Raw genomic sequence first — 22,092 nt, 5'->3', positions numbered from 1 at the left:
TGTCGCGCTATTTCATTTTGATGTTTGAAAAATTTTATGTGTGCTAAAAGTATTTTGACGTTGAACTAATGTCAAAAAACTTAGCATGTGCAGTAAAAACTATTAAAAAGAAATAACGTCAGGTATGCTACTAAAAACTTTTTCTTGCAAATAATTGAAAAAAACATTTAATTTCTTAATCGTATTCTTAAAGGATAAATAAAATAAGAAAAAGAGCCCTTTATGGTAACCATATATTTAATAAGTTATTTATTATGCAACAATAAATAGGTTAACCTATAAGATATAACAATTTTTTTAACAAATCATATAAAATTTTTAAATAATTGAGCCCCAGAAGTCCAATTTAATTATCACGTTACAGCTTTCTCTGTATAATACTCAACGTTTTTATTGTCATATATATCACATTGATGTAATTCTCCTTCTAGATCCCTTGTAACTTCATTTTTGAATCTTCATGCAATATTCTTTTCTCTTCTGGAATAAGAACAAATTCGGAATAATATATGTACCTATGTACATTTTTTAATTGAAAGAAAAACGTAATATTTTGTTCTAGGCCTTAACCTTATGGATGACTATCCATTAGGTAAATTTTAACAAATTGGCAATGAAGCTGTGACCAGTTGTGTATAATGTTAATCGTTAACTCGATCGTCCGCAAACGATTATATGGTGTAGCTAAAGCTTTTAATTATATATGAAGCAGCTTTCGTATGGGATAATAGAAATATCACTTCATTTATTTACATTGACAAGTGTTATAAGTCATCAAAATTTAGTTAATAAATTGCATAATATGTACAGCTTACTGTAGATGTTTCTACGTGCCAGTTACTTACCAATCTTTCGTATTTTTCAATCTTCATAATCGAAATTTCTCGAAAAGGTATATTTTTCACGCGTTCCATGACCGCATTAGTAAATAAGCAAAGCCTCAGATACCCTCAATTGTGATAATATTCATTTATTTTCACCTAAACAATTTCGTCTTTCCAATATACATATTTAAATGTGAACAGACTTTTCTGCGTTGATAATGTCAAAAGGGTAACCACATTATGGGAATAACGTGAAAATATTTCATTACTTTATTAGGGACCGCAGCGGTTTTCCGTCACGGTTCATTGTTATATTATAAGCGAAATATAACAATATGAGAATTTTATTTTGGTAGCGCATTCTCCCTTTTTTATATTAGAAAATAATGTAACGATTCTCTCTCAATACATCGATTTCCAAATTTTTTGGAGAAATTAATAATAGAAGTTTCTTATTACGCTGTGCCCAAATAGCAGTATACAGGTCAGAATTTCTCCAATACATGTTTTCTTTGCAATAATTTTTAATCGCATTTCAATATTTATATAATTGAGTGCAATCTCAAAGCTTGACATAATTATGACATGTGATACCAGTAAAAGCAGATCAAATTACCGTCTATAATATTTACATGTCAATAAGGGCAATTTAATAAGTTACCAACCACCACAGGGAAAATTAAATACCAGTGTATTGCCACCAAGTTTATTGCATTAAAATAAATTACACAGTCCCAACCAAATACAGAAGCGAACATAATATGGCAATTACACCAGTAAATAAATCATTAAATGCGTATTCTACACAGCCTTTTACATGAAGGAATCATAAGAACACAATATGTACATGACATTATAATGGTAGCATAGCCTAGATTTCTCCAGTCACCGAATGGGGCCGGGCTCTAATCTTAGAACGCTATACGCTATAAATAATTGAAAGGCAAGTAGCATCCGCGTTAAACCAACAACATGCCATGAAATCTACATATCCTCTATCTTGGGCGAACCATATTTTGAAGCAGTGCTAATTCCAGTGTGGGGAAGTGATGGCGCCAAAAAAGCACAGCTATATAGATTATATAGCTGTGCTTTTTTACCCACACTGTAATTAGTATTGCTTTAAGTCGTCCTGGAAACCCCCATGTCATGAAGTTAAGTTTTAGCTAATCAAAAACCTTAGTTACTACATTTGCGAACCATAGCATGTCATTGGTAGCGCGGAACTCAAAATGAAGAGGAGTTATTTGTTTTTGTACTTTTTCAGTGCCTTCCTGCGAGTGTTCTCCATCGACCTGGTAACCAACCAGACAGCGAATCGTGCATATGCCGCATATATCAGATTGATGGCGTTCACGAAAACGGCGTGCGGGAAGTATCCCGTCGTCTTTGACGTTGTACCAACAAGACTGATGGAAGACTTAACGAAGGTCTTAGCGGTTGGCGCCAACCAAGTGCTTCGCCGAATACCGGACATATTCGAACAGACGAAACCGGGGAGCACGCACTGTACTATAATGCCCTTTTTGCTGTACTCCATTTCAAGACCCTCCGAAAATTTGTCGACGTAAGCCTGAAAATCAAAAGATCTCTTGTAATTTGTAATCCATAGGAATCCATAAACAAACATAAAAGTCCCATTTAATCTTACTCACACCCCCTAAATATCATCACTAAACAATAATTCATAATATCAAACTTCCCTATGATCCTGAAATAAGACATTTCCTATAAAATACCTTAGATGCTGCATAAACAGTAAGCAGAGGACTAGGGATTACAGATGATCCAGATCCAATATTGATGACGACTCCCTTGCCACGCTTCACCATGTCAGGTAAGACGATACCCGTCATCCGAGTCACTGATACCATGTTGGCCTTGATCATGGTTGATATGCTACGTTCCCTGTTAAAAACGTTTATTTTATTTATTTATTTATTTATTTATTTATTTATTTATTTATGCTTTATTGTTTTGGAATAATTACAAATTGAGGATTAACCTAGGGAACATTATCACAAGTGGCGGTCTTATCGCTAAATAGCGATTTCTTCCAGACAACGTTACATATTTTTAAAGCATTATTATGATAATAATTATATATTACTACATAGTATAAAACAAACTCGCTTTCCGCCATCTGTATGAAAGATCTTTCTTTCTTATAAAGATCTTTTACGCAACAGATTTTGATGGGGTTTTTTTTAATAGATACGAGTGATTGAAGAGGAAGGTTTATTTGTAATACATCATATAAACTACTTCGAATTTACCACTACATTAAATTGAAATCGTGGTTCTCAATAAAAAATCGCCTCGTATTAAATAGCTATCATATAAACGATTCCAATATTTGCCACATATTAATTGCAGGCGTTATAAATCCACCAAACATTCGCAATCTGATCTCCCTATATCCAATTAATAGGAACAATTAAGCGGGTCCTTAAAAGCTATTCCGCCATAAATCACAGATCACTAACAATCAGATAGGATCATTAGGCCAGTTCATTAAGCTAGCTATACTGATATTAATCAGGTAACAAATGGGACACGGGATGTGCTAGGTGCCCTGAATATACATAGTAACAATTACGGAATAATTAAACAGCTCATGTATTATTCATCGATTCTTTCATAATTACATTCAACTAATGAAACACAAACACTTCGTTACCGTTGATGCTCTTATTATTAATTAAAACCCAAAACTACGCGTAATCGCTCATGGTAATTATATAAATTTAACTCAATAATTTGTCTTCATTTATTACACTAATGAAAACCATGTTCAAATGAAATGGTTGGAGACACATTATCAAGTGTAATGTCATTTTATAACGGGTCAAATTAAAGATAAGATGCACTATCGTGGTGACTATCATCATAACTTCCATCGTAATCACGTGAATTAAGTGTATTAAGCACCTTTGACATTTACCTTATAACTCGTCGGATCATATGACTAAACCGATATCCAAAGTGTATTAAAGAAAGCTTCATTTAATCTTCTATTAATTTTTGTATCAGAAGAGCGCATAAATGTACAAAAGGGAATTGAGCAAAAAAAGGGACAAGAAAAGACAAAAAGGTCTTTAATAAATCCTAAAATATACAAATACATACAATATAACACTCTCTCAAAAATTCCACTTGTTACTAGTCAAAAACGTTGAAATACCTATTTCGCTTAAATATCAACGACCATTGAGCATCACTTTCCTTTCCGAATAGCAATATTAGCATACGCTAATAAAATTCACGATATCGTTACACCACCAGTCGTACCATTAAAATATACGACAAAAGAATTCAGTTCAGAAATAATCCCAACGATAAGACGACGATAGTTCGTATAATATATCAATTGAGCGCTTATTTCATACGGCAATACGGGTACACCTGCTACACTTGAAAATTGTTTTCAGGGGACCGTGCGGTTTTATACTTTCAATTTCGACGATATTTTTAAACTTATGGTTATTGAAATACCAGTTACTTAAAACGTTTTCAAACGTACGGAATGAATTGTTTGCGAAATGATACGGAACGTGGGTACGAATTTGAATATAATTCGAAGCGAAGATGTTTAAACGTATTGTATTCAAAGCTTAAACTGATCAGTATTTTAAATTGTAAATGAACTGAAACTCTTTTTAATTAAGGCCAAAGGGCGTTAATCACAATTACGAAACGTAAAATATCAACATTAAATCAACAAAGTTTTAATTTGTGCATACTCAGGACACTTTAGTTTTCGTTTAAAACATTTCGACGAATGTATCGTCTTCATACAAATTTTTAATTAATGCACTAGACTCATTAACGCTTACCAATCTGGGATTTCGGTGAAATACTCCGGATAGCTGTACGAAATACCAACATTATTGACTAGGGTTCCTATTTCAAGATCAGTTATTTCTTTGGAAATTTTGTCGTAAATTCCTTCCTCGCTGAAATCAGCCTGAATTATTTTGGTATTTACTTTGTAGTCATTTTCTGGAAATGAGGTATTTTTTTATTAACTCACACATAGTGACATGAGATTGTTAAATTAATAAATAAGTACGTTTGACCAAATGATAACGGACTTTATGGCATGTAAATAAGAGATTAGTTAATCTGATAAAGCCCATAAACTGTTAGTCATACATTTTTAGTTGAAATCCTAGATTATTTTAAAAATCAAAGAATACATACCTATTTCAGAGGCAGTTGCTTTCAGCTTATCAATAGAACGACTGACTAGAATTATATCACAGCCTCGTGCAGCCAACTGTGGACAAACTAAAGCATTGAGTAAAAACAAAAACTATACCAAATACGTTTGGTACGGTTTGACTCCATATTCTTATAGGATCAATTCGTAAATTAGAATGAAATAAATAAACAAAGAAGAAGATCGATATATTACAATTAGTAATCATTCATATAATGATTAAAATCTATTACTCTTCGTTCTTATATTACTTCAAATGTAGGTTCACATTTTTAATAATGATTCGTTATGTGTTCAGTGTCATATTGATTGTCAATAAGAAGTTATGGACAGTTTCGAGCAAGTTTTGAATGAGGGAATCGTATATATAGGACACATAAAAAATTCAGTATTGCACGGAGAAAATTTGTTGTCTTCAGCGTGTTATCAAAATATCAACAAACCACTCACAAATAAAGGGCATATCCAAATTAGAGTCAACGACCGAAAACAGGTATTGTGTTATAAACGGGACATTTTGATAAAATAAAAAAGATTTTTTTTTAATAAACAAAAGTACATATTGTGCTCACCTCTCTCGCATATTGTTTTCCAATACCATCAGTGCTTCCTGTGACCACTGCAACAAAAGTTGGATTTTATACTGTACATTTTTATATTACACATTTTTTAAAAATGTCGTGCAAAAATCGTAATAACCATCGCTTATAAATTATTCAGCATATTGTCATGTCATGCTTTTTAGTTCTTTCTAGCAATTTCATAGAGGGCTTGGAGTACCTTTCTATTAGCATAGATAAAAATTTGGTAGTATTTATTTTGGTAGTAATAAAGAAAAGCGATATAATTGTAAAGGCATTATCTGGAAATGGTATCCATTGTTTGTTGACGTAGAAACTTGTTAATCCAAACAAATTTGATTGAAAATAGCATCCAGAGGAAAAATTCTTATTGTTTAGAATGGTAATTCAAAACATTCGAATTGTCTCATTTAAAACAAAGAAGATAAACAACGAATTTGTTCAATTACGTCATCACCTGAGAACCGCGAGCTTCCCGTATTTAAAATAGCATCTTGAAATTACTTGTATGAAAGGCGAATAATTCTGTTCCCGCACAAGCAAGTTAATTCAAGCGGTCCACGAACGAGAATCTTACGTGATTTCGGTTTCCTTCTGAACGCTTAGTCGACAATTTACGTAACTACGGTATTTGCATAATTTGCAATTGATAAGACACGCAGCGGTAGCTGGTGGAGCAGAAATGTGCAGGCTAAGCAAATACTAGGGCAATATTGCACGTTTCATTGTATAATTCAATACAATGATGAATCTAAAGAAAACTCTATAGTTACTAATGTCCTACTTTACTGTCGGAAAGACTTGCTGACCCTGTGTGATTTCATACGGACTTGTCGTTCTGGCATGGATTTCTAATTGTCTTTTATGGCCTTAACAATAAATATTTGGCTAATTGTGCAATTCGGGACGGTTTCGGAATCTAACAAATAAACAAACATTATACCTAGCTGATCTTGTCGTTTTTAAGTAGGTAGCTATAATATCCGTTATCATGGAAGTAATACGATTAGAAAATAAAAACTTTTCAACGGATTTTAAACGCGATTTACTATTAACCCGACGTTTCGAACACTTTACAGCGAGCGTGGTCACGGGGAGACCGTCAGTCTCCCGTTACAAATTTTTTATTTTCCAAATGTATAGTACTCGCGTGAAATAAAACTCAAGAAAATACTAGTAATACGATTTCTCATATAGATACAGCTATTATAAGATTCTGTGTATGGAATACATTTGAATATACACTTTTCAATGACATTATAAATACGCGATTCATCATGAAAGCGAGAAATTTAGCATATTTTACATTAATTCGGGAACCTAATAAATCATAATTATCATAATTTTGTCTTGAAAAGAAAATACTTATACACTTTCTGTGCATTTCATTATCTACCTAATGAAATGCATCATGCATACAATGAGTAACCAAAATAATATATAACATATTATACCAACACTCATAAATTTATTTATGTAATATGATATTAGTCATCATAGTATTAAAAAGTTTAGTACCGCTAAATTTAATAGTATAATAAAACTATATATAGGTATGTATATGTTTGTATGTATATCTATATATACAATATAGATATAAGTAAATTATGTATCTATATACATACTTTACTTATATTCTACTAACTGCACCCGGCAAACGCTGTTCTGCCTTACTCTTATCGTTTAGTGGTATGAAAAATAGATGTTAGCCGATTCTCAGACCTACCCAATATACCTACCCAATATGCTTACCAAATTTCAGAGGAATCGGTCAAGCCGTTTCGGAGGAGTATAGAGACTAACATTGTGACACGAGAATTTTATATATAAGATATATTATACTATTACTTATAATTCTATCTATTGGTCTGTATGTTTCGACCAATCTTTGGTCCGATTTTGACGGGACTTTCACTGGCTGATAGGTTATGTAATAAGAAGTAACTAAGGTTACTTGTTATACTGATATTCTCACGCGAACATTAAGGTTTAAAAGGAAAATCTCATTTAGGCAGTTGAAGCCGCGGGCCGCAGTAAGATGCAAATGTATTCGGAGTACTTTGATCTCAAATTAAATGCTAATTGAAAAACATCTATGTGCGAATTTAGATACATACAATGGATGTTATTAGTATTTGAGTCACATACATTCAAACAACATATAATTGGAATGCAAATATGATAATATAATAACAAATTATTTGAGTCAGATGAAGTCTACTAACAAGTACAATTATAACAAAGTCTTCATAAATACGCTATAAAGAAAACATAGAAACATCCAGAATAATAAGAAACAAACTTTCTCTTAAAACAAATGAACCTTGCAAAGTTCAGCAAATAAACAACCTTGTTAACATAAGGTTAAGAACCTGATCTCCCTGAACTTGTATTAAAGTATGAAAGTCATGACTGCAGTTCCAAGGCTTTCATAAAATTATTATTAAGTACAATTGAATTTAAACCCTATCCAGTTTTAATAAGGCGACTGTTCAAATGCGAAATACGCGTTATATGTATTATTTATAGTTGTGTTAAAAATAATAAACGACAGCAGGGATTAGAAACTTATAAAGGTAAGACGGTGAAAAAGAATTTCAATAAAAAATTGTATTTAAGGACAAACAACATTATATAGCTACTTATAGAGAATACTTTAAGTTTCTTATATTTATATTTCTTATATATAAATGGAAGTATAAAACACATTATGATTAATATATGTACATGAAAACGTACTTTATCACATGCTAAAAAAGTTCGACTTTTGGACTTACTAAATTGACGTCAAATATACCACTTCCTCAGAGCTGTTTTTGTATGCAAATGAAATCCAATATGATAAATATACGACATGGCTTGAGTAAACAGCGTTAATATGATGGTTGAGGTTTTTATTTAAACAAAATTATAAAAAATCATATAAAAAATCCGACGCTATAACATAGTGCTACTTTAAAATTCATAAAATAACATTTAAAAGCATACATCCAAAAAATTAACATCAAGAAATCAAATTAACATGAAGATCACGCCAAAACCATTCCATAATAGGATATAATGAATTTTGCAGGAATATTTCAACTAAGCGACGTCATTATCTAATAGATAAGATGCCTACAATCATAATTTCCTCAAAAATCAAGTCAGTGAATCCTTAGATAGGCGCTGCGGGAATTAGAGCATGCGCAATTAACAGTTTTATTGAATGACTTTTAATGAATGATTGAGATTGATAATCGTCATCATCATCATCATCATCATCAGCCCACATATGTTCCCACTACTGGGACGCAGGCCTCCTTTGAGGGTTCAGGCTAAAATCCACCACGCTGGTCAAGTGCGGGTTGGCAGATGTCACATGTCGTCGAACTTTTCATTCTTGGACATGCCCGTTTTCGTGACGATGTTTTCCTTCACCGTTTTAAGCAGTGGTGATGTTATCCACATGTGCAGATAAATTGAAAATTCGATTTCAGATAAATTGAAAATTCGATTTATTTCCTACACGCTCGCCTGGTCTCGAACCCCGAGTTATCGATTTTGAAGTCCGAGGTTCTCACCACTGAGCCACCACTGCTCTTAGAGATTGATAATGACTAAGATTAATCAGAGCAGGTGATGGGATACGCACGATCCGCTAGCAACTGTATTTCTTACAAGGTAAAGTTGATATCAACTCAAACTCTGCTGTTGTATCTGTTATCAACTCTAACTAATCTTTTACGTGATGTCTATAACTAGTTATTATTTATAACACTTATATTATGTAATTAACATATCCCATTACAAACTATTTAAATATCATAAATATTAAGAAACTCGTTAGCTTCTCTTAAATTTACATCCGTTCGAAATAAATTGTTGTAACAAACAAACACACTTCGCATTAATAATCATTATAATTTAATACATAAAACAAATAAAACCTTGTATTTTTCCATATTGCGGAAATAAGCTTTGGTCAGTTTAAGAAATGTTTTTATTTTATATGAAGGCAATCCAGCAGCGATTCATATTGCCTATATTTTTTAAACGTAGTTTTTAACACGCTTTTATTAACTTCACCTGTATGTTTGTTTGTTTGTTTGTTTGTATGTTTGTTTGTTTGTTTGTAACTGACTTCTTTGGGCGCGATTTTGACCCACTTTAAACGGCCAGATTTCGTTCAAACTTTGTAGATTTATTGAGGACCGATGACAATACACTAATTTGATAAAATTATTCCAGTTTTCAATTTGCAAAATATGATTTTTGTTAAAGCGTGTTTTATAGTTTTTTTAAACTATTATATTTTATTTTTATATAGGAAGCATAGAGCACTGAGGATAAAATCCTTGTAAAGACTGAATGATTACTTCAATAATGTACTTAAATGTAACATAATTCTACTGACAAGTCCATGCGGTATTTTAATCATAATACATATTTGATTAAGATTATTTTTATGAAATAGTAAATTGATAGTTTATTAAGTAGATAAGTAGTTTAACGAGGTATGCAGAAAAATCTCGAAATACTGTAAAACATACGGAAATAAATTATATAAGTATTTTAAAATTATTATTAAATTAGTCCCATTTAAATTGTTTATCTTTTTTGTTCCATATACCACAGTGGGGTTAAGTACAAGAATAACCACTTTTATCTTTATTTAATTAAATTTAGCAAAAAAATATTAATAAACCGTGATTTACTTCAAATAGTGTACGTAAGATGTTTAAGTTATGAAATGGCAATGTCCCGTAAATATATATTCCGACTGAATAGGAAATTTTCTGGTATATATAACTGTCCAGAACTAACGAACTTGAGTTGACGATTCAAACCTTTGAACAACACGCGTGAAAAACTCCCATTAGTAATTCTACATCAATATCAATGCATATACAGTTGCAACGCCGGAAACATTACGCGACTTGTTAAAATTCATCCCTCGATTCATTTGACCCAGTGAGAATGCACCGTCAAACGCAAATGTATGTTTTGTAACTTACTTATGGAACATTTTTAGTTCCATTACACAGCAGATATGATATAAATTTTTATTTGTACATTTGCATCAAACATTCAGAGAGCATTACATATTGCACTCATCGCAGTGTTCCCCGTTGTTGCACTTTAAACAATATCCGCATCGTTTGCAGAAGTAAAGTAAATATTTCCAAACAAATACAGTTATATTTTGAACATACCGGAATCAAGGTAAAGCATAAAGAGTTTCACGTTCGTATTGTATTGTTGTGTTTCATACTTGCTACTGCTATTGTACGGTTAAAAAATGATAAATTGCACAAGCTTTCATCTCGCATTTCGCTGTTTAACGGATGAACTTTGAAAAATATTTACGGAGCATGTTGTGTTTATGTTGTGTTTATATTTATTTATGAAAACACATTTTGCTGCGCAATGCACACAAAAAAAAACAACTACACAAAAATTTACCCTATATACAGTGACGGCCTTATCGCTTTGCATCGTTTTCTTCCAGATACCCTCGGGATATAAGAAAATGAAAATAATGAAGAGTATATAGTAATGCATATACAAGAAAGGAACATACATGAAAGTACTAAAAAAGAGTTACGGTATAGAATTCAAAATGAAAAGAATAAGAGGAAAAGCGATCAAAAAAGGACGTGTATAAATTTAAGAAGAGATGAAAGTAAAATAGGTAGTTATAATTAATATAACTTAACTGAATTGCTTCTAGTAATTTAGAATTTATAATTACAAAGCATAGAAGTAATATTAGGATGAACATGACATATGCCTACTATCTCTGAGGTAGAAGCCAATTTTCTATCAGGAAACGAATTTAGAGAAACGTTCCTCTCCGAAAGTTCGGTATAAAATTTAGATTACTAACATTGGATAAGTGAAATCACGCGGAGATATCCTCGAGGGGATCCTCGAAGAAGGATTTCAGGGAAACGATATTCCTTACTATAAAAATTAAAGCGATGGCTATAATTAAATTTTGTAAATTCCTTTACCGACCCGTGTTACACCGGGCTCTTAATTTAGTGGAATTTTAATAGGGCGCTCCAGACGCGAAATTGTATAAGATAAATTGCAATTAATAAAGTTTTTGCATTGTTTGACGGATCGCTTTTTTAAATTAAATCCTTAATACCTGGGGCAGTATGAGCTGTTATTTTTACGACCTTTTCTAATCAGTATATATATATATATTGTGGTATAGCATAAAACCCTATGTGAGTTGGATTTATGGAGGTTTGAATTGAATGTTGTTTTTTATTGTGGAGAAAACCATACATGCAATTTTTTCTCCGTATTCATTATACTTAAAAAATTAACCTTTTTATCACCAATCATTTTAAAAAATCGTTTACTTATTTATATAAATTGCACTTGATAAGTTCTTAATACATTTATACTTATATATGTATATGGCATTTTTGTGAGCAATATTTACAAAAGTCTATTAACACGCAAGTGTAATATAAATAAAGAAACCACTTACGATCAGTAAGACGTGATATAATAATATATTTACCTTTGTCAAATATCAATATTGACTGAGACCTTTTCATCTAAATATGATATAATTGACTACCACCGTAAATCAGTACTTCCGAAGTGTTGAACTAAAATCGTCACATTTCACCCAATTTACAGAAAACCTCAACTTATATATACTTTAAAACCTTCTTCAACAACAGAAAGACAGACAGACGGACGGGGGACTCGGTTTTATAACATTTTTCATTATACTAGTTTTCTATCTGCGTATATAAAGGGAATTCCCATGGCAATAAGACTTTTCACCGCGGTATAAAGTACCCTATATTATATGTCTATATGCCTCTTAACTCTTTCCAGATACGAAAAAAGAACTCATAAAACTGCTCAATTATGACGTAAAAAAAGACAAACAATCACACGGTCGCATTTACAATATTTTTACCTTTGCTACCTTTAAATACATAGTACTTTGTTGAAAACTAAGTTATAGATGAATTTAATTAACGTAACACGAAAATGTAAATGTTGGTTTATAAAATATTCGCTCAATTCACCAAGAATAACTGAGACTTGTCGAAAAATATTCACGTGTTTTATTAAGCTGTTCAGGTACAATAGCTTTTTCTTCATGTGGATGTGTACATATCTACTTAATATGTAGATATATAAGCGTGCTACAAAAAATACAAATTTCCTCACGTTATAAAACGATCAATATCACAATTAGCTCTGAATCTATATTATAGCCTGGCGTTGATTCATCTAATTCACCTTGCCATAATTGAATATCACCTTTTCTATCTTTGTCAAGGATTTGTATACTATAAAAATCTACTCGCCAATATCATCGCATTTCCATAATTGAGAACGCTGCATTTAACTCAATGCAAACAAGTCTGGTCTAATATAAAGGTCAGTAGGAAGTGCAAAATATATTAAAAATCGAGCTAAAAGAACACCAAGTGAACGACTGACCCTGGATCTCAATTTTTCAATATTAATTTCTAGAAATTGCAATACAATGCATTGTGTTCATTGCAGTTTGTGGGCTTGAAGTGGGTTATTTTATTCGCAGTGGCACCAACAAATTATACTTAAGAAGACCGGCGTCGCTTTGCGGGATATAGGGCAGATGCAATTTACAAAGGTTCCTTAACTGGTGCATTTTATTAATGGGTAAGTAGCGAATTAGACTTTGGTGCCTTGTTAGGCCAAGACAATCAAATGTTACTCTCAACACGAACTAAAACTCGGGACTCAACTGTTATACCACAGAACAAATAGAACGCGATTTTCCATTTTTATGCCTTCATCAATACAAAGATACGATAGTCGATTAAACCTGCTTTGTGACGTCAAAAGGAAAAACAAGTGGATTTTTTCTTTCTTGCGTTTTTTTTTCTCCGAAAAAAATAACGAGTAATAAAATATGATCGAAAATCATACACCGCATGGGCAGAATCAAAACAAAAACTCTACGTAACTAATCAGAGAGTATGACAGATTACTATTATTGTTGTTTAGGCATGATTACTCATGGGAGTTTCGCAATATGGATCTTATACTGTAACCACAAAGAATTGAAAGCAGTTCTATGCTCAGTGAGCGTTTCTGAACTTTGAGCGTAGCACATATCCTATCCTACTAATCTTATAAATTCGAAAGTTTGTAAGGATGTGTGTGTGTGTGTTTGTTTGTTGGTCTTTCACGCAAAAACTACTGAACCGATTGCAATGAATTTGGTACGTAGACAGCTGGACAACTGGAATAACTGGAATATTATCGGCAGTACCTGTGTATAAATCTAATTTATTTTATTGTTAATACAACCATTAGTAACCTACTGGAATTTAGCTGACAGGAGCATTCTTTTTACTATGGAAATAACCATAACGAACAATCAATTGGTACAAGGAAAAATAACATCGCTTTACCTATTCAACGCAAAAAGCGTAGCTATTTTTGTATTAAAAATATTAAATAAATTAAATATTTATGAAATCATTCAACACAGCACATTCTTTCATAGAATTATATAAAACTAGCTGCGCTCCTACTATCCTACTAATATTATAAATGCGAAAGTTTGTAAGGATGTGTGTGTGTTTGTTGCTCTTTCTCGCAAAAACTACTGAACCAATTGCAATGAAATTTGTACGTACATAGCCGAACACCTGGAATAACATATAAGCAACTTTTTGTCCCGATATTACCACGGGATACGGACTTACGCGGGTGAAACCGCGGGGCGCAGCTAGTTATTCATAAAACTCAAGCATTACACTTTAACACTGTTACAGGTATGCTTGCATTATAATGTTATCTAATAAAATAATATTATAATCACTTATTTATTCCAGTAAGTTATGGGTAAATATTGAAACGAGTTATCTGCGTATACGTCTTGAGACTTGAGAGTACATCAAATATATATATTTTTTTTCAATTTACAAATAGCGTCATACACATCCGGCTTTTTTATCTTACAAATATTCTAATACCTATTCTATAAGCACTTATTCTTCGATCTAAAGTAGGTACCTATTAGTGCCAGCTCCCGTGGCCCCTTTGGTAAACAAAAAAAAAATTCCCCACTATATAAAAAATTAATAAAAAAAAAAGGTACCTATTAGGGAAATATCGTATAGGTAGCGCACTAGCATACTATTTTAAATTTTACCACCTGTGCGTTACCTAAAGTATAAGAAATCTTAATGAATTATGTTTTTGTGAATTTCAGTGTTTCCAACCAGGTACCTGGCACATTGAAATAGTCTCAGTCTAATAGGGACAATATTTAAAAGATCAAAACAGAAAATGTAGATAGATAAGGAACTAATTAAGCAGGTATATCTTTCTAAAAAAATATACTTAAATCGTTTTTATTTCAAGCGCTCAGCAATGTATTTTAATACACCTTAAACAATTCTTCATCTTTATAAAGTTTTCAAAAACGTACACGAGGTCTTCCACGTGTACAATAATAAAGAAATACCTATATATCCAAACTATATATACGCAGTAGGTAATTATAACAAGCTAGATATACTTAAAAATAGACGACTATTTGTTATACTCGCCCTGTAACTTGTTTTTTTAGATATTTTTTATCGTTTTTATTAAGGCACGATTCACGAACGTCTAGTTATAAATTAATTTATAAACGTGAACAAAAACGCTACCTATACTAAGCATATATCTATTGAAGGTGTACATACATCCTACTATTATAAACTATCCTACTAATATTATAAATGCGAAAGTTTCTAAGGATGTGTGTGTTTGCTGCTCTTTCACGCAAAAAATACTGAACCGATTATAAAATAAACCACCTGTCATCGTTTCAATCAACGAATACACTTCTACACGTGACAGAGACCGGTTCAATACCTCCCACAAATTATAAATGGAATAAATTTTCTGAACAACAGTGCAAAATGCGTCACAGGCCGTTGCGTGGTTAAAAAGACCAAAATTATCTTATCCCTACTCTTTTCAGCCGATGTTCCTAATAGCCAAGGAGGTTCTAATACGACTGTTTTTTTTTTTGGGTTGGTACTCTATGATACGCCATGCATCACTCCGTGGTCAGTAGTTAATGTACTTCGGGTATTTTTCCCGGATGTTGGCAGGAACTTTCGACTGATAGTGTCTGTGTTATTGTATTTTATATTTTAAATTCATAATGAATACTAATATATTATAATGAAATATTCAGTACTATATTCAAACAAAAAGTATCTTATCGTTGTAAATTATCTACAAAATACTTTAATAATTTATAGAACAATTAATAATTACATTTTACTAAGCACGCAATACATGCTTGAGTTATGACTTTCTTACTAAAATACTTTTCTTTTGATAAACACAACTTTTACCGGGAAGTGAAAGTTGTTACGTGAAGTTGTAACGACGACGATCTTTCGTATAATATAACTATATTAATATTTATTCTGTTAACACAAGTCTATATACAGTAGGTTAGACATAAGCTGTATTAGAAATTATTCCTGATATAATTTTTTTTCTTGTTATCATTCTGGACAACCAAAGGGCACGCAATAGGTCAATGACCTTCTGAATGACAAACAATTTGCTAATGTTTTGTATTATTCCAAAAACGCACTGCGACAGTTACAATTTGTTGAATAATGTGACAAACAAAATAAATAAAATATGATACTCACGTGCCCACTTTCCTTTCGATTTAAAATCCACTTTATTCACTGCTGGTCCGATAACATAAGTATACACCACATTAACGAAACATTTTACTATGTAGAACAGCAAACCTACAAGGAAGGCTAGTCCTAACTTTTCTAAAGACCCGTAGTGTGCCATATTTATTTAATTCACGATTAAATATTAATTTTTAGGTTATTTTTAGAGAGAGTGAACCACTTCACTCGGCCAACTGACACAGTTTACGCATGCGCACTGACGATCGAAGAAAGTCGCCATGCGCTGATTCAAATACGTCAGCGGTCGGCTTCCCGGTTGAGATAAGGACGGGAACAAAATATATACCCTACTCGCTCTGGAGTGTTTGTCCACAGATATTAAAATACTATACGAGTTTAACTCATTGTTGAGACTTATGGATATTACACGCTATTGTGAGGATATATATAGGTTCAGCTTTAATACTTAACTGAAATATTCATGTACTAGTTATTGACTAATGAGACATAGATATATTTTTGACTGATAAAAATAATAACACGTAATTATTTAGTTAAGTTAATAAATTTTTCCGTGTGCTAATAAGGAATAACAAATCGAGACTAGATTCAACTTTTAATCGTACGTTTTTGATGAGGTGCGTAAAACAGGTTATAAACAGATTATAAACTTAAATACTGGGGTTATAAAGCTTTGAATATTGAACTTTGATTAGGTTTTACGCCTCAGGGATATTAATTTACTAGAATACCTCATCCAGTTAGAATGTATACAGACTGAAAAACGTATTAGGGAGACTTTATTATTAATTATAATAGAAATGATTCCAGGCCATACAGTCCATAAATACTTTATTAGGGTGCTATGTACTGTATACCTACTGGATTTGCCTTAAAGTAAAGGCACCAATAGTTTAGTTTAAAGAATATAGAACTTATTTTAGTACGATTAGTTTTTGTAATTTTTTATTTTTGTGGGTTTACTTAGTTATAATAAATTTAGTACTCAATGAACATAATATTGTTTTTTTGGAAACTTTTTGTGAATTTTTAATTTAAGTCGAGTTTGATCATTCATTTCATCTGATTTATGTTTATGATATTTATATCATACTATATTATATATAGTTTTTAACGTTGTGAGCTAAGCAAATATAAACACTCTTTGTTCAGACACTAAAAATAACGATAGAATTGTCATAATTGATGAAGAGACAGCCCTAGTTATCCTAGAACAATATTGAGGTTAAGCTTATCTCGATATAATACCTACATTTACCTTCCTCTGCAGTCGGCATTGAAATAAAAAATTACTAAGTATACATTGATTAGCTTCAAACTAATTATTTATCTAAAAGCTAAGCCACTTTCAAATTAGTATTTTCTTGTGTTTGGTTTCACGCGAGTATTATACATTTAGAAATTAAAAACTTTTCAACGGATTTTAAACGCGATTTATTCATTATATTATTAACCCGACGTTTCAAACACTTTACAGCGAGCATGGTCCCCCGTGACCTTATAATACTCGCGTAAAATCAAACTCAAGAAAATACTATCTATGAATTAGTTTATGAAAATCGTTTACAATAGCAATGGTAGTAGGTATTAATCGAGCATTGCTATCAAGTTTCATCATCTTTAGCACAAAAGCCTTCAATACCTATTCCCGTAGTAAAAAAGTTAAATAACCTTCAGTGATATTATCGCATTACTTGTTTCTTATCTTAAAATGTTATATAACATAAATTACCAACATTAATTCTTACCCGAGTCACTCACATGTGTGCAAATATTCGCGCAATGTGCGCAAATATGCTCTAAAGTATGGAAAACATTTCAATTGTGATTCAAATTTCAAATGTCACATATCTTCGAACGTTCAAAATAACCAAAACAAAGTACCGGTTTCCGGATCAAATTGAAAAAAAAATGTTCCCTGCACGCTCGCGCAGTCAATACACAAAATCCCCCACCCCAATTTTTGGTTAAATTCGAAGTCCTAACCCCTGAGCTTGCTGTGATATAACGTTTAATTAAATGGTAGTTTCTGTTGTATAATTATGTTTTGTGAATCTGGCAGAAGAGTTTGTGTGTTAGCTTGTGATGAACGAAAGTAAGAAGGATTTTTGTGTCTCAAAAACTTAATAAGAAATACAATAAGCAAGGGTGACTTTACTTGATACTCCTATACTACTATAAAATGTACAAGCAGATTTTAATTGTGAAATTAAACCTTAAACGTGTAAAAACGTATGCTAATGGCTATACTATGCGCATGCGCATTATCATCATCCATGGCAAAAACGACAACGGAAAAAATACTAAGCAATAATAATAATCAAGGAAAAAGAATAATACGTTATATAATTATATATATATATATATATATATTTTTATTATATGTAACTACATTATTTCCCGTGTACACGTCCTCGTGGGCAAAGGAAATTCAAATGAGAACAATAAATTAATGGTAAAAATTAGCCTATACTACTTTCTAATCTCCTAATTATCTTCAGAAATAACAATCAAACCAAAAGTGAGGGATTTTTTGGTTTGATTGTTATTGCGACACGAAAGAAAAATATGTAATTGACAAAGATACAAATTTAAAAATTAGTTAGGTTAATAATAAGAATGTTTAAATACGATATTAATCATTCAACATACAGATTATACAAGATGGAATTTTGTAATGGCATCTAAAGGGAAACTACAGTAAGCAAGAAATAAACCAAGCAGTTGGTACATTTTAATTACAACATTTGATTCAGGCTGATTTTTATCAATAAATAATGCATTATGTACGTAAACTCAAACTCGAACATTTATTTATCTAACTGGACTTCTGCAAGCAGTTTTACATAACTGTTTTTAATTATTCTTCACCGTATACCACCGGTTCGGAAAGAAGTTTCTACAGAGAAGAGCAGGTAAGAAACTATAGTTGTTTCTTTTCAATCATGTCAGAATTTAATTTCATTTTACATAATGTGTAATTATTTCATCTCATCAAATATATCCCAATGGCATGACAAATGCGATTGCGGTGAAAAGAGGTTTTAAACATTTTCATCTTCAATATATTCATTAATGCTATTAGGCTCTCTGGACTAATACATTTTAATATACGTCTTAAATTTAGCGCAGCTAAACATTTTAATGGTGTCAGAAATTCTACTAAATCTTGACCCATACTTGACTAAACTTACGTTTCAAAGACCTAATGCTGAATCATTGAATAAATAAACTAAGAATTTAATGAACCTTAAACAAACGTGTTAATCTGTAAAATAACTGAAACAATCACCATGTTATAAACTTTACTCATTTGCTAACACGTAACCGTCAAATTATTCGAGTCTCATGCCACCAGAGTCTGCCAAGACAATGTATAATCATATATTCTGATTATTATCTGTTATGCTAATACCAATTTGCAATAATATACGTAGTTAAATAGTCCATTTGGGAGACACAAAATATATGACGTAATTACGATGTGTTGACAATAATGTTTTTATACTGGTGTAATGTGTGTGTGAAGTATAAATAAAGTATTTGTTGGACATAGTTAAAATATAGGAAAACTTTGTTTTAAAAACGAGATCTACAGTGACATACCTGGGTAATTTATATAAATAATACATTGTATTTAATATATATGATTGATGCAAGCGCCGCCATAGCCCGAAATTTTCGAGACTTATATAAATTGAGTTGAGTTCTTCAATTTCAAGTTGGTTGAATATAATTAAAGATATTTTTCCCCATCTTGTAAACTTAATAAATGTAAATGTTTATTCAATATCTTAGCACAAAGGGTTTAGAAGTTAAATCCCAAAATAGGGATTTTGTTTATCGAAAATAAAGGTCGCATTGCACTAAATATACTGACAGGTACGTTACGGAAGCGAAACGAAGGCGAATGATTAAACATAATTAATCGTGTTGGTTGCAAAGTCATTATAAAGCAGTGTAAAACTGCTCTCGGTTTATAATTGCGAATACGTAGAAATATGTTAAAAATGCGATCGTTCCGCATATTTTATAATAATATTAGTAGTGTTCCGTCTGCGGTCATGTAATACAATAGAATACGTTACGTTTAAAAACTAATAATTGCCCCATGCGGGGCTACAATTAGATAATGTTATACCAAAACCACGGTCACAATTACCTGCTTCTATAACTTGTATGTTAGAAGTTTCTTGGCGTGGTTAAAGGAAAACCGCTGTAAAAAGTAGCGTATAGGTTATCTCCAGACTGAAAATTGAAACCTTTAAGTCATCCTATTATGTACCTATAAATAAAATGATAAACATAAGCTCATGGTCCCAAGATACAAGTATATTGTTTAGTTTGGGACCCACTGTAATTTTATATTTAAAGTAATTCATGTAAATTTAAAGAAAAGCCTCAGTAGAGTAAGCACTGTTATTGTTTATGTTCTAATGAATTATTGTATAACAACTTATTAGACAAATAAAGTAATTTCATTTCATTTCATATAATACTAATGTATTATCTTCTAAAGATTTTATACTACATGCACAAAAAATGTAAACGCGTTTTGTATTCCTGTTTGTACATAGTGGTCTCAATAAGTACGGATTAAAATAGATGTTAAAGGGGCCGAAATAGTATACACAGAATAACGTTCCTATTGATAGTTATTCTAAATTTATTTTAGTGTAACATTCGCCAAATTTTTGTCATGTTTTTAGCAAATTATTTAATGGCTAAGTATAAAGTTTCATAGCATATCTTTATATATGTAGATTTTTATATAACACAACAAACGAGCATTTAGCTTATCATTTATAATTTTTAACTCCTCACCCTGCGTGAAGTTTTTATCTGTTTTCTATATAGACATCAACAAACATAAAATGTTTATTTCGACAGTTTGAAAGTTAATTACAGACAAAATCCATAATTGAAACAAAGCGTAATTCGTAAATACAATTTCGTCTCACCTGTTGGATCAAGTCTCGCTGGGTTCGAGATATTACGTGAAAATTTTTAATCAAAAATTCGTTTGTGGATTGAAATTCGAAATACAAATTGGTTCTCCTCAGTTCGACGATTAGTTTTCAATTTTTAAATTTATGACAACCAATTTTTAAAACGACAAGATATGGTTATTGTGTTTGTTTAGGTACGAACTAATGGTTTTATTAACTCTGACAACACCGAATAAAATTTTAAGTTTTCCACATAAATGTTTCATCGTATTTGCATTTATTGTCAGAATTCTGTTCTAACAACATATTTCACAAATTTTATTTTGTTACTAATTAAAAAGTGAGTACCCAGATAAACACGGGACCAAGTTTTTAAATATTGCTACGATTAATTTGCATTACGATTCAATTGACAGTCCATTAAAATCCGATTATCATAAGTAAGAAAATTCGTATTTTGCAAAAAATGAATCATAGCCATAATTGTAGGTATCGTACGAATTGTAACTGTCTCGATGAGATAGTTCTCGGTGTTGCCAATGAAAATATCCAATGACACAACTTTTCCATAGCAATATAGTTGCAATTCGTTTGATTCAGTTTTTATATAGTTCCTCTGCGAATGCCCGCTTTTAAGGGGAAAGGAATAAGTAAAGGACTGACGACTATAAAGAAGGATTGGACTGGGAAGGATGACAGGCAAAGGAGATGGGCCTACCTACTACTAGGAGATTATCCAATTTGTTAATAGTCCAGTAGTTTTAGGTCGATTTAGGCCTGTATTTCGGAAACGTAGCCTACCTAGCTGTAAATTCGTATATA

The 22,092-nt window shown here is 31.6% G+C and overlaps 1 protein-coding gene across 1 annotated transcript; it reads right to left on the bottom strand.

Moving 5' to 3' along the window:
- Nucleotides 1-219: 219 nt before the first annotated feature.
- On the bottom strand, nt 220-16,577 carry LOC119833435 (very-long-chain 3-oxoacyl-CoA reductase-like). Its single transcript, XM_038357435.1, has 7 exons — nt 16,307-16,577; nt 5,619-5,665; nt 5,028-5,103; nt 4,661-4,826; nt 2,564-2,732; nt 2,084-2,397; nt 220-480 (listed from the first exon to the last, which is right to left on the bottom strand). Exons 1-7 carry the CDS (start codon nt 16,458-16,460, stop codon nt 459-461), a joined length of 948 nt encoding a protein of 315 aa, XP_038213363.1. The 5' UTR covers nt 16,461-16,577; the 3' UTR covers nt 220-458.
- Nucleotides 16,578-22,092: the final 5,515 nt, after the last annotated feature.

The sequence above is a fragment of the Zerene cesonia genome, chromosome 2 (genome assembly GCF_012273895.1).
Source record: "Zerene cesonia ecotype Mississippi chromosome 2, Zerene_cesonia_1.1, whole genome shotgun sequence".
Taxonomy (NCBI): Eukaryota; Metazoa; Arthropoda; class Insecta; order Lepidoptera; family Pieridae; genus Zerene; species Zerene cesonia.
This window is presented reverse-complemented; position numbering and strand designations above follow the sequence as displayed.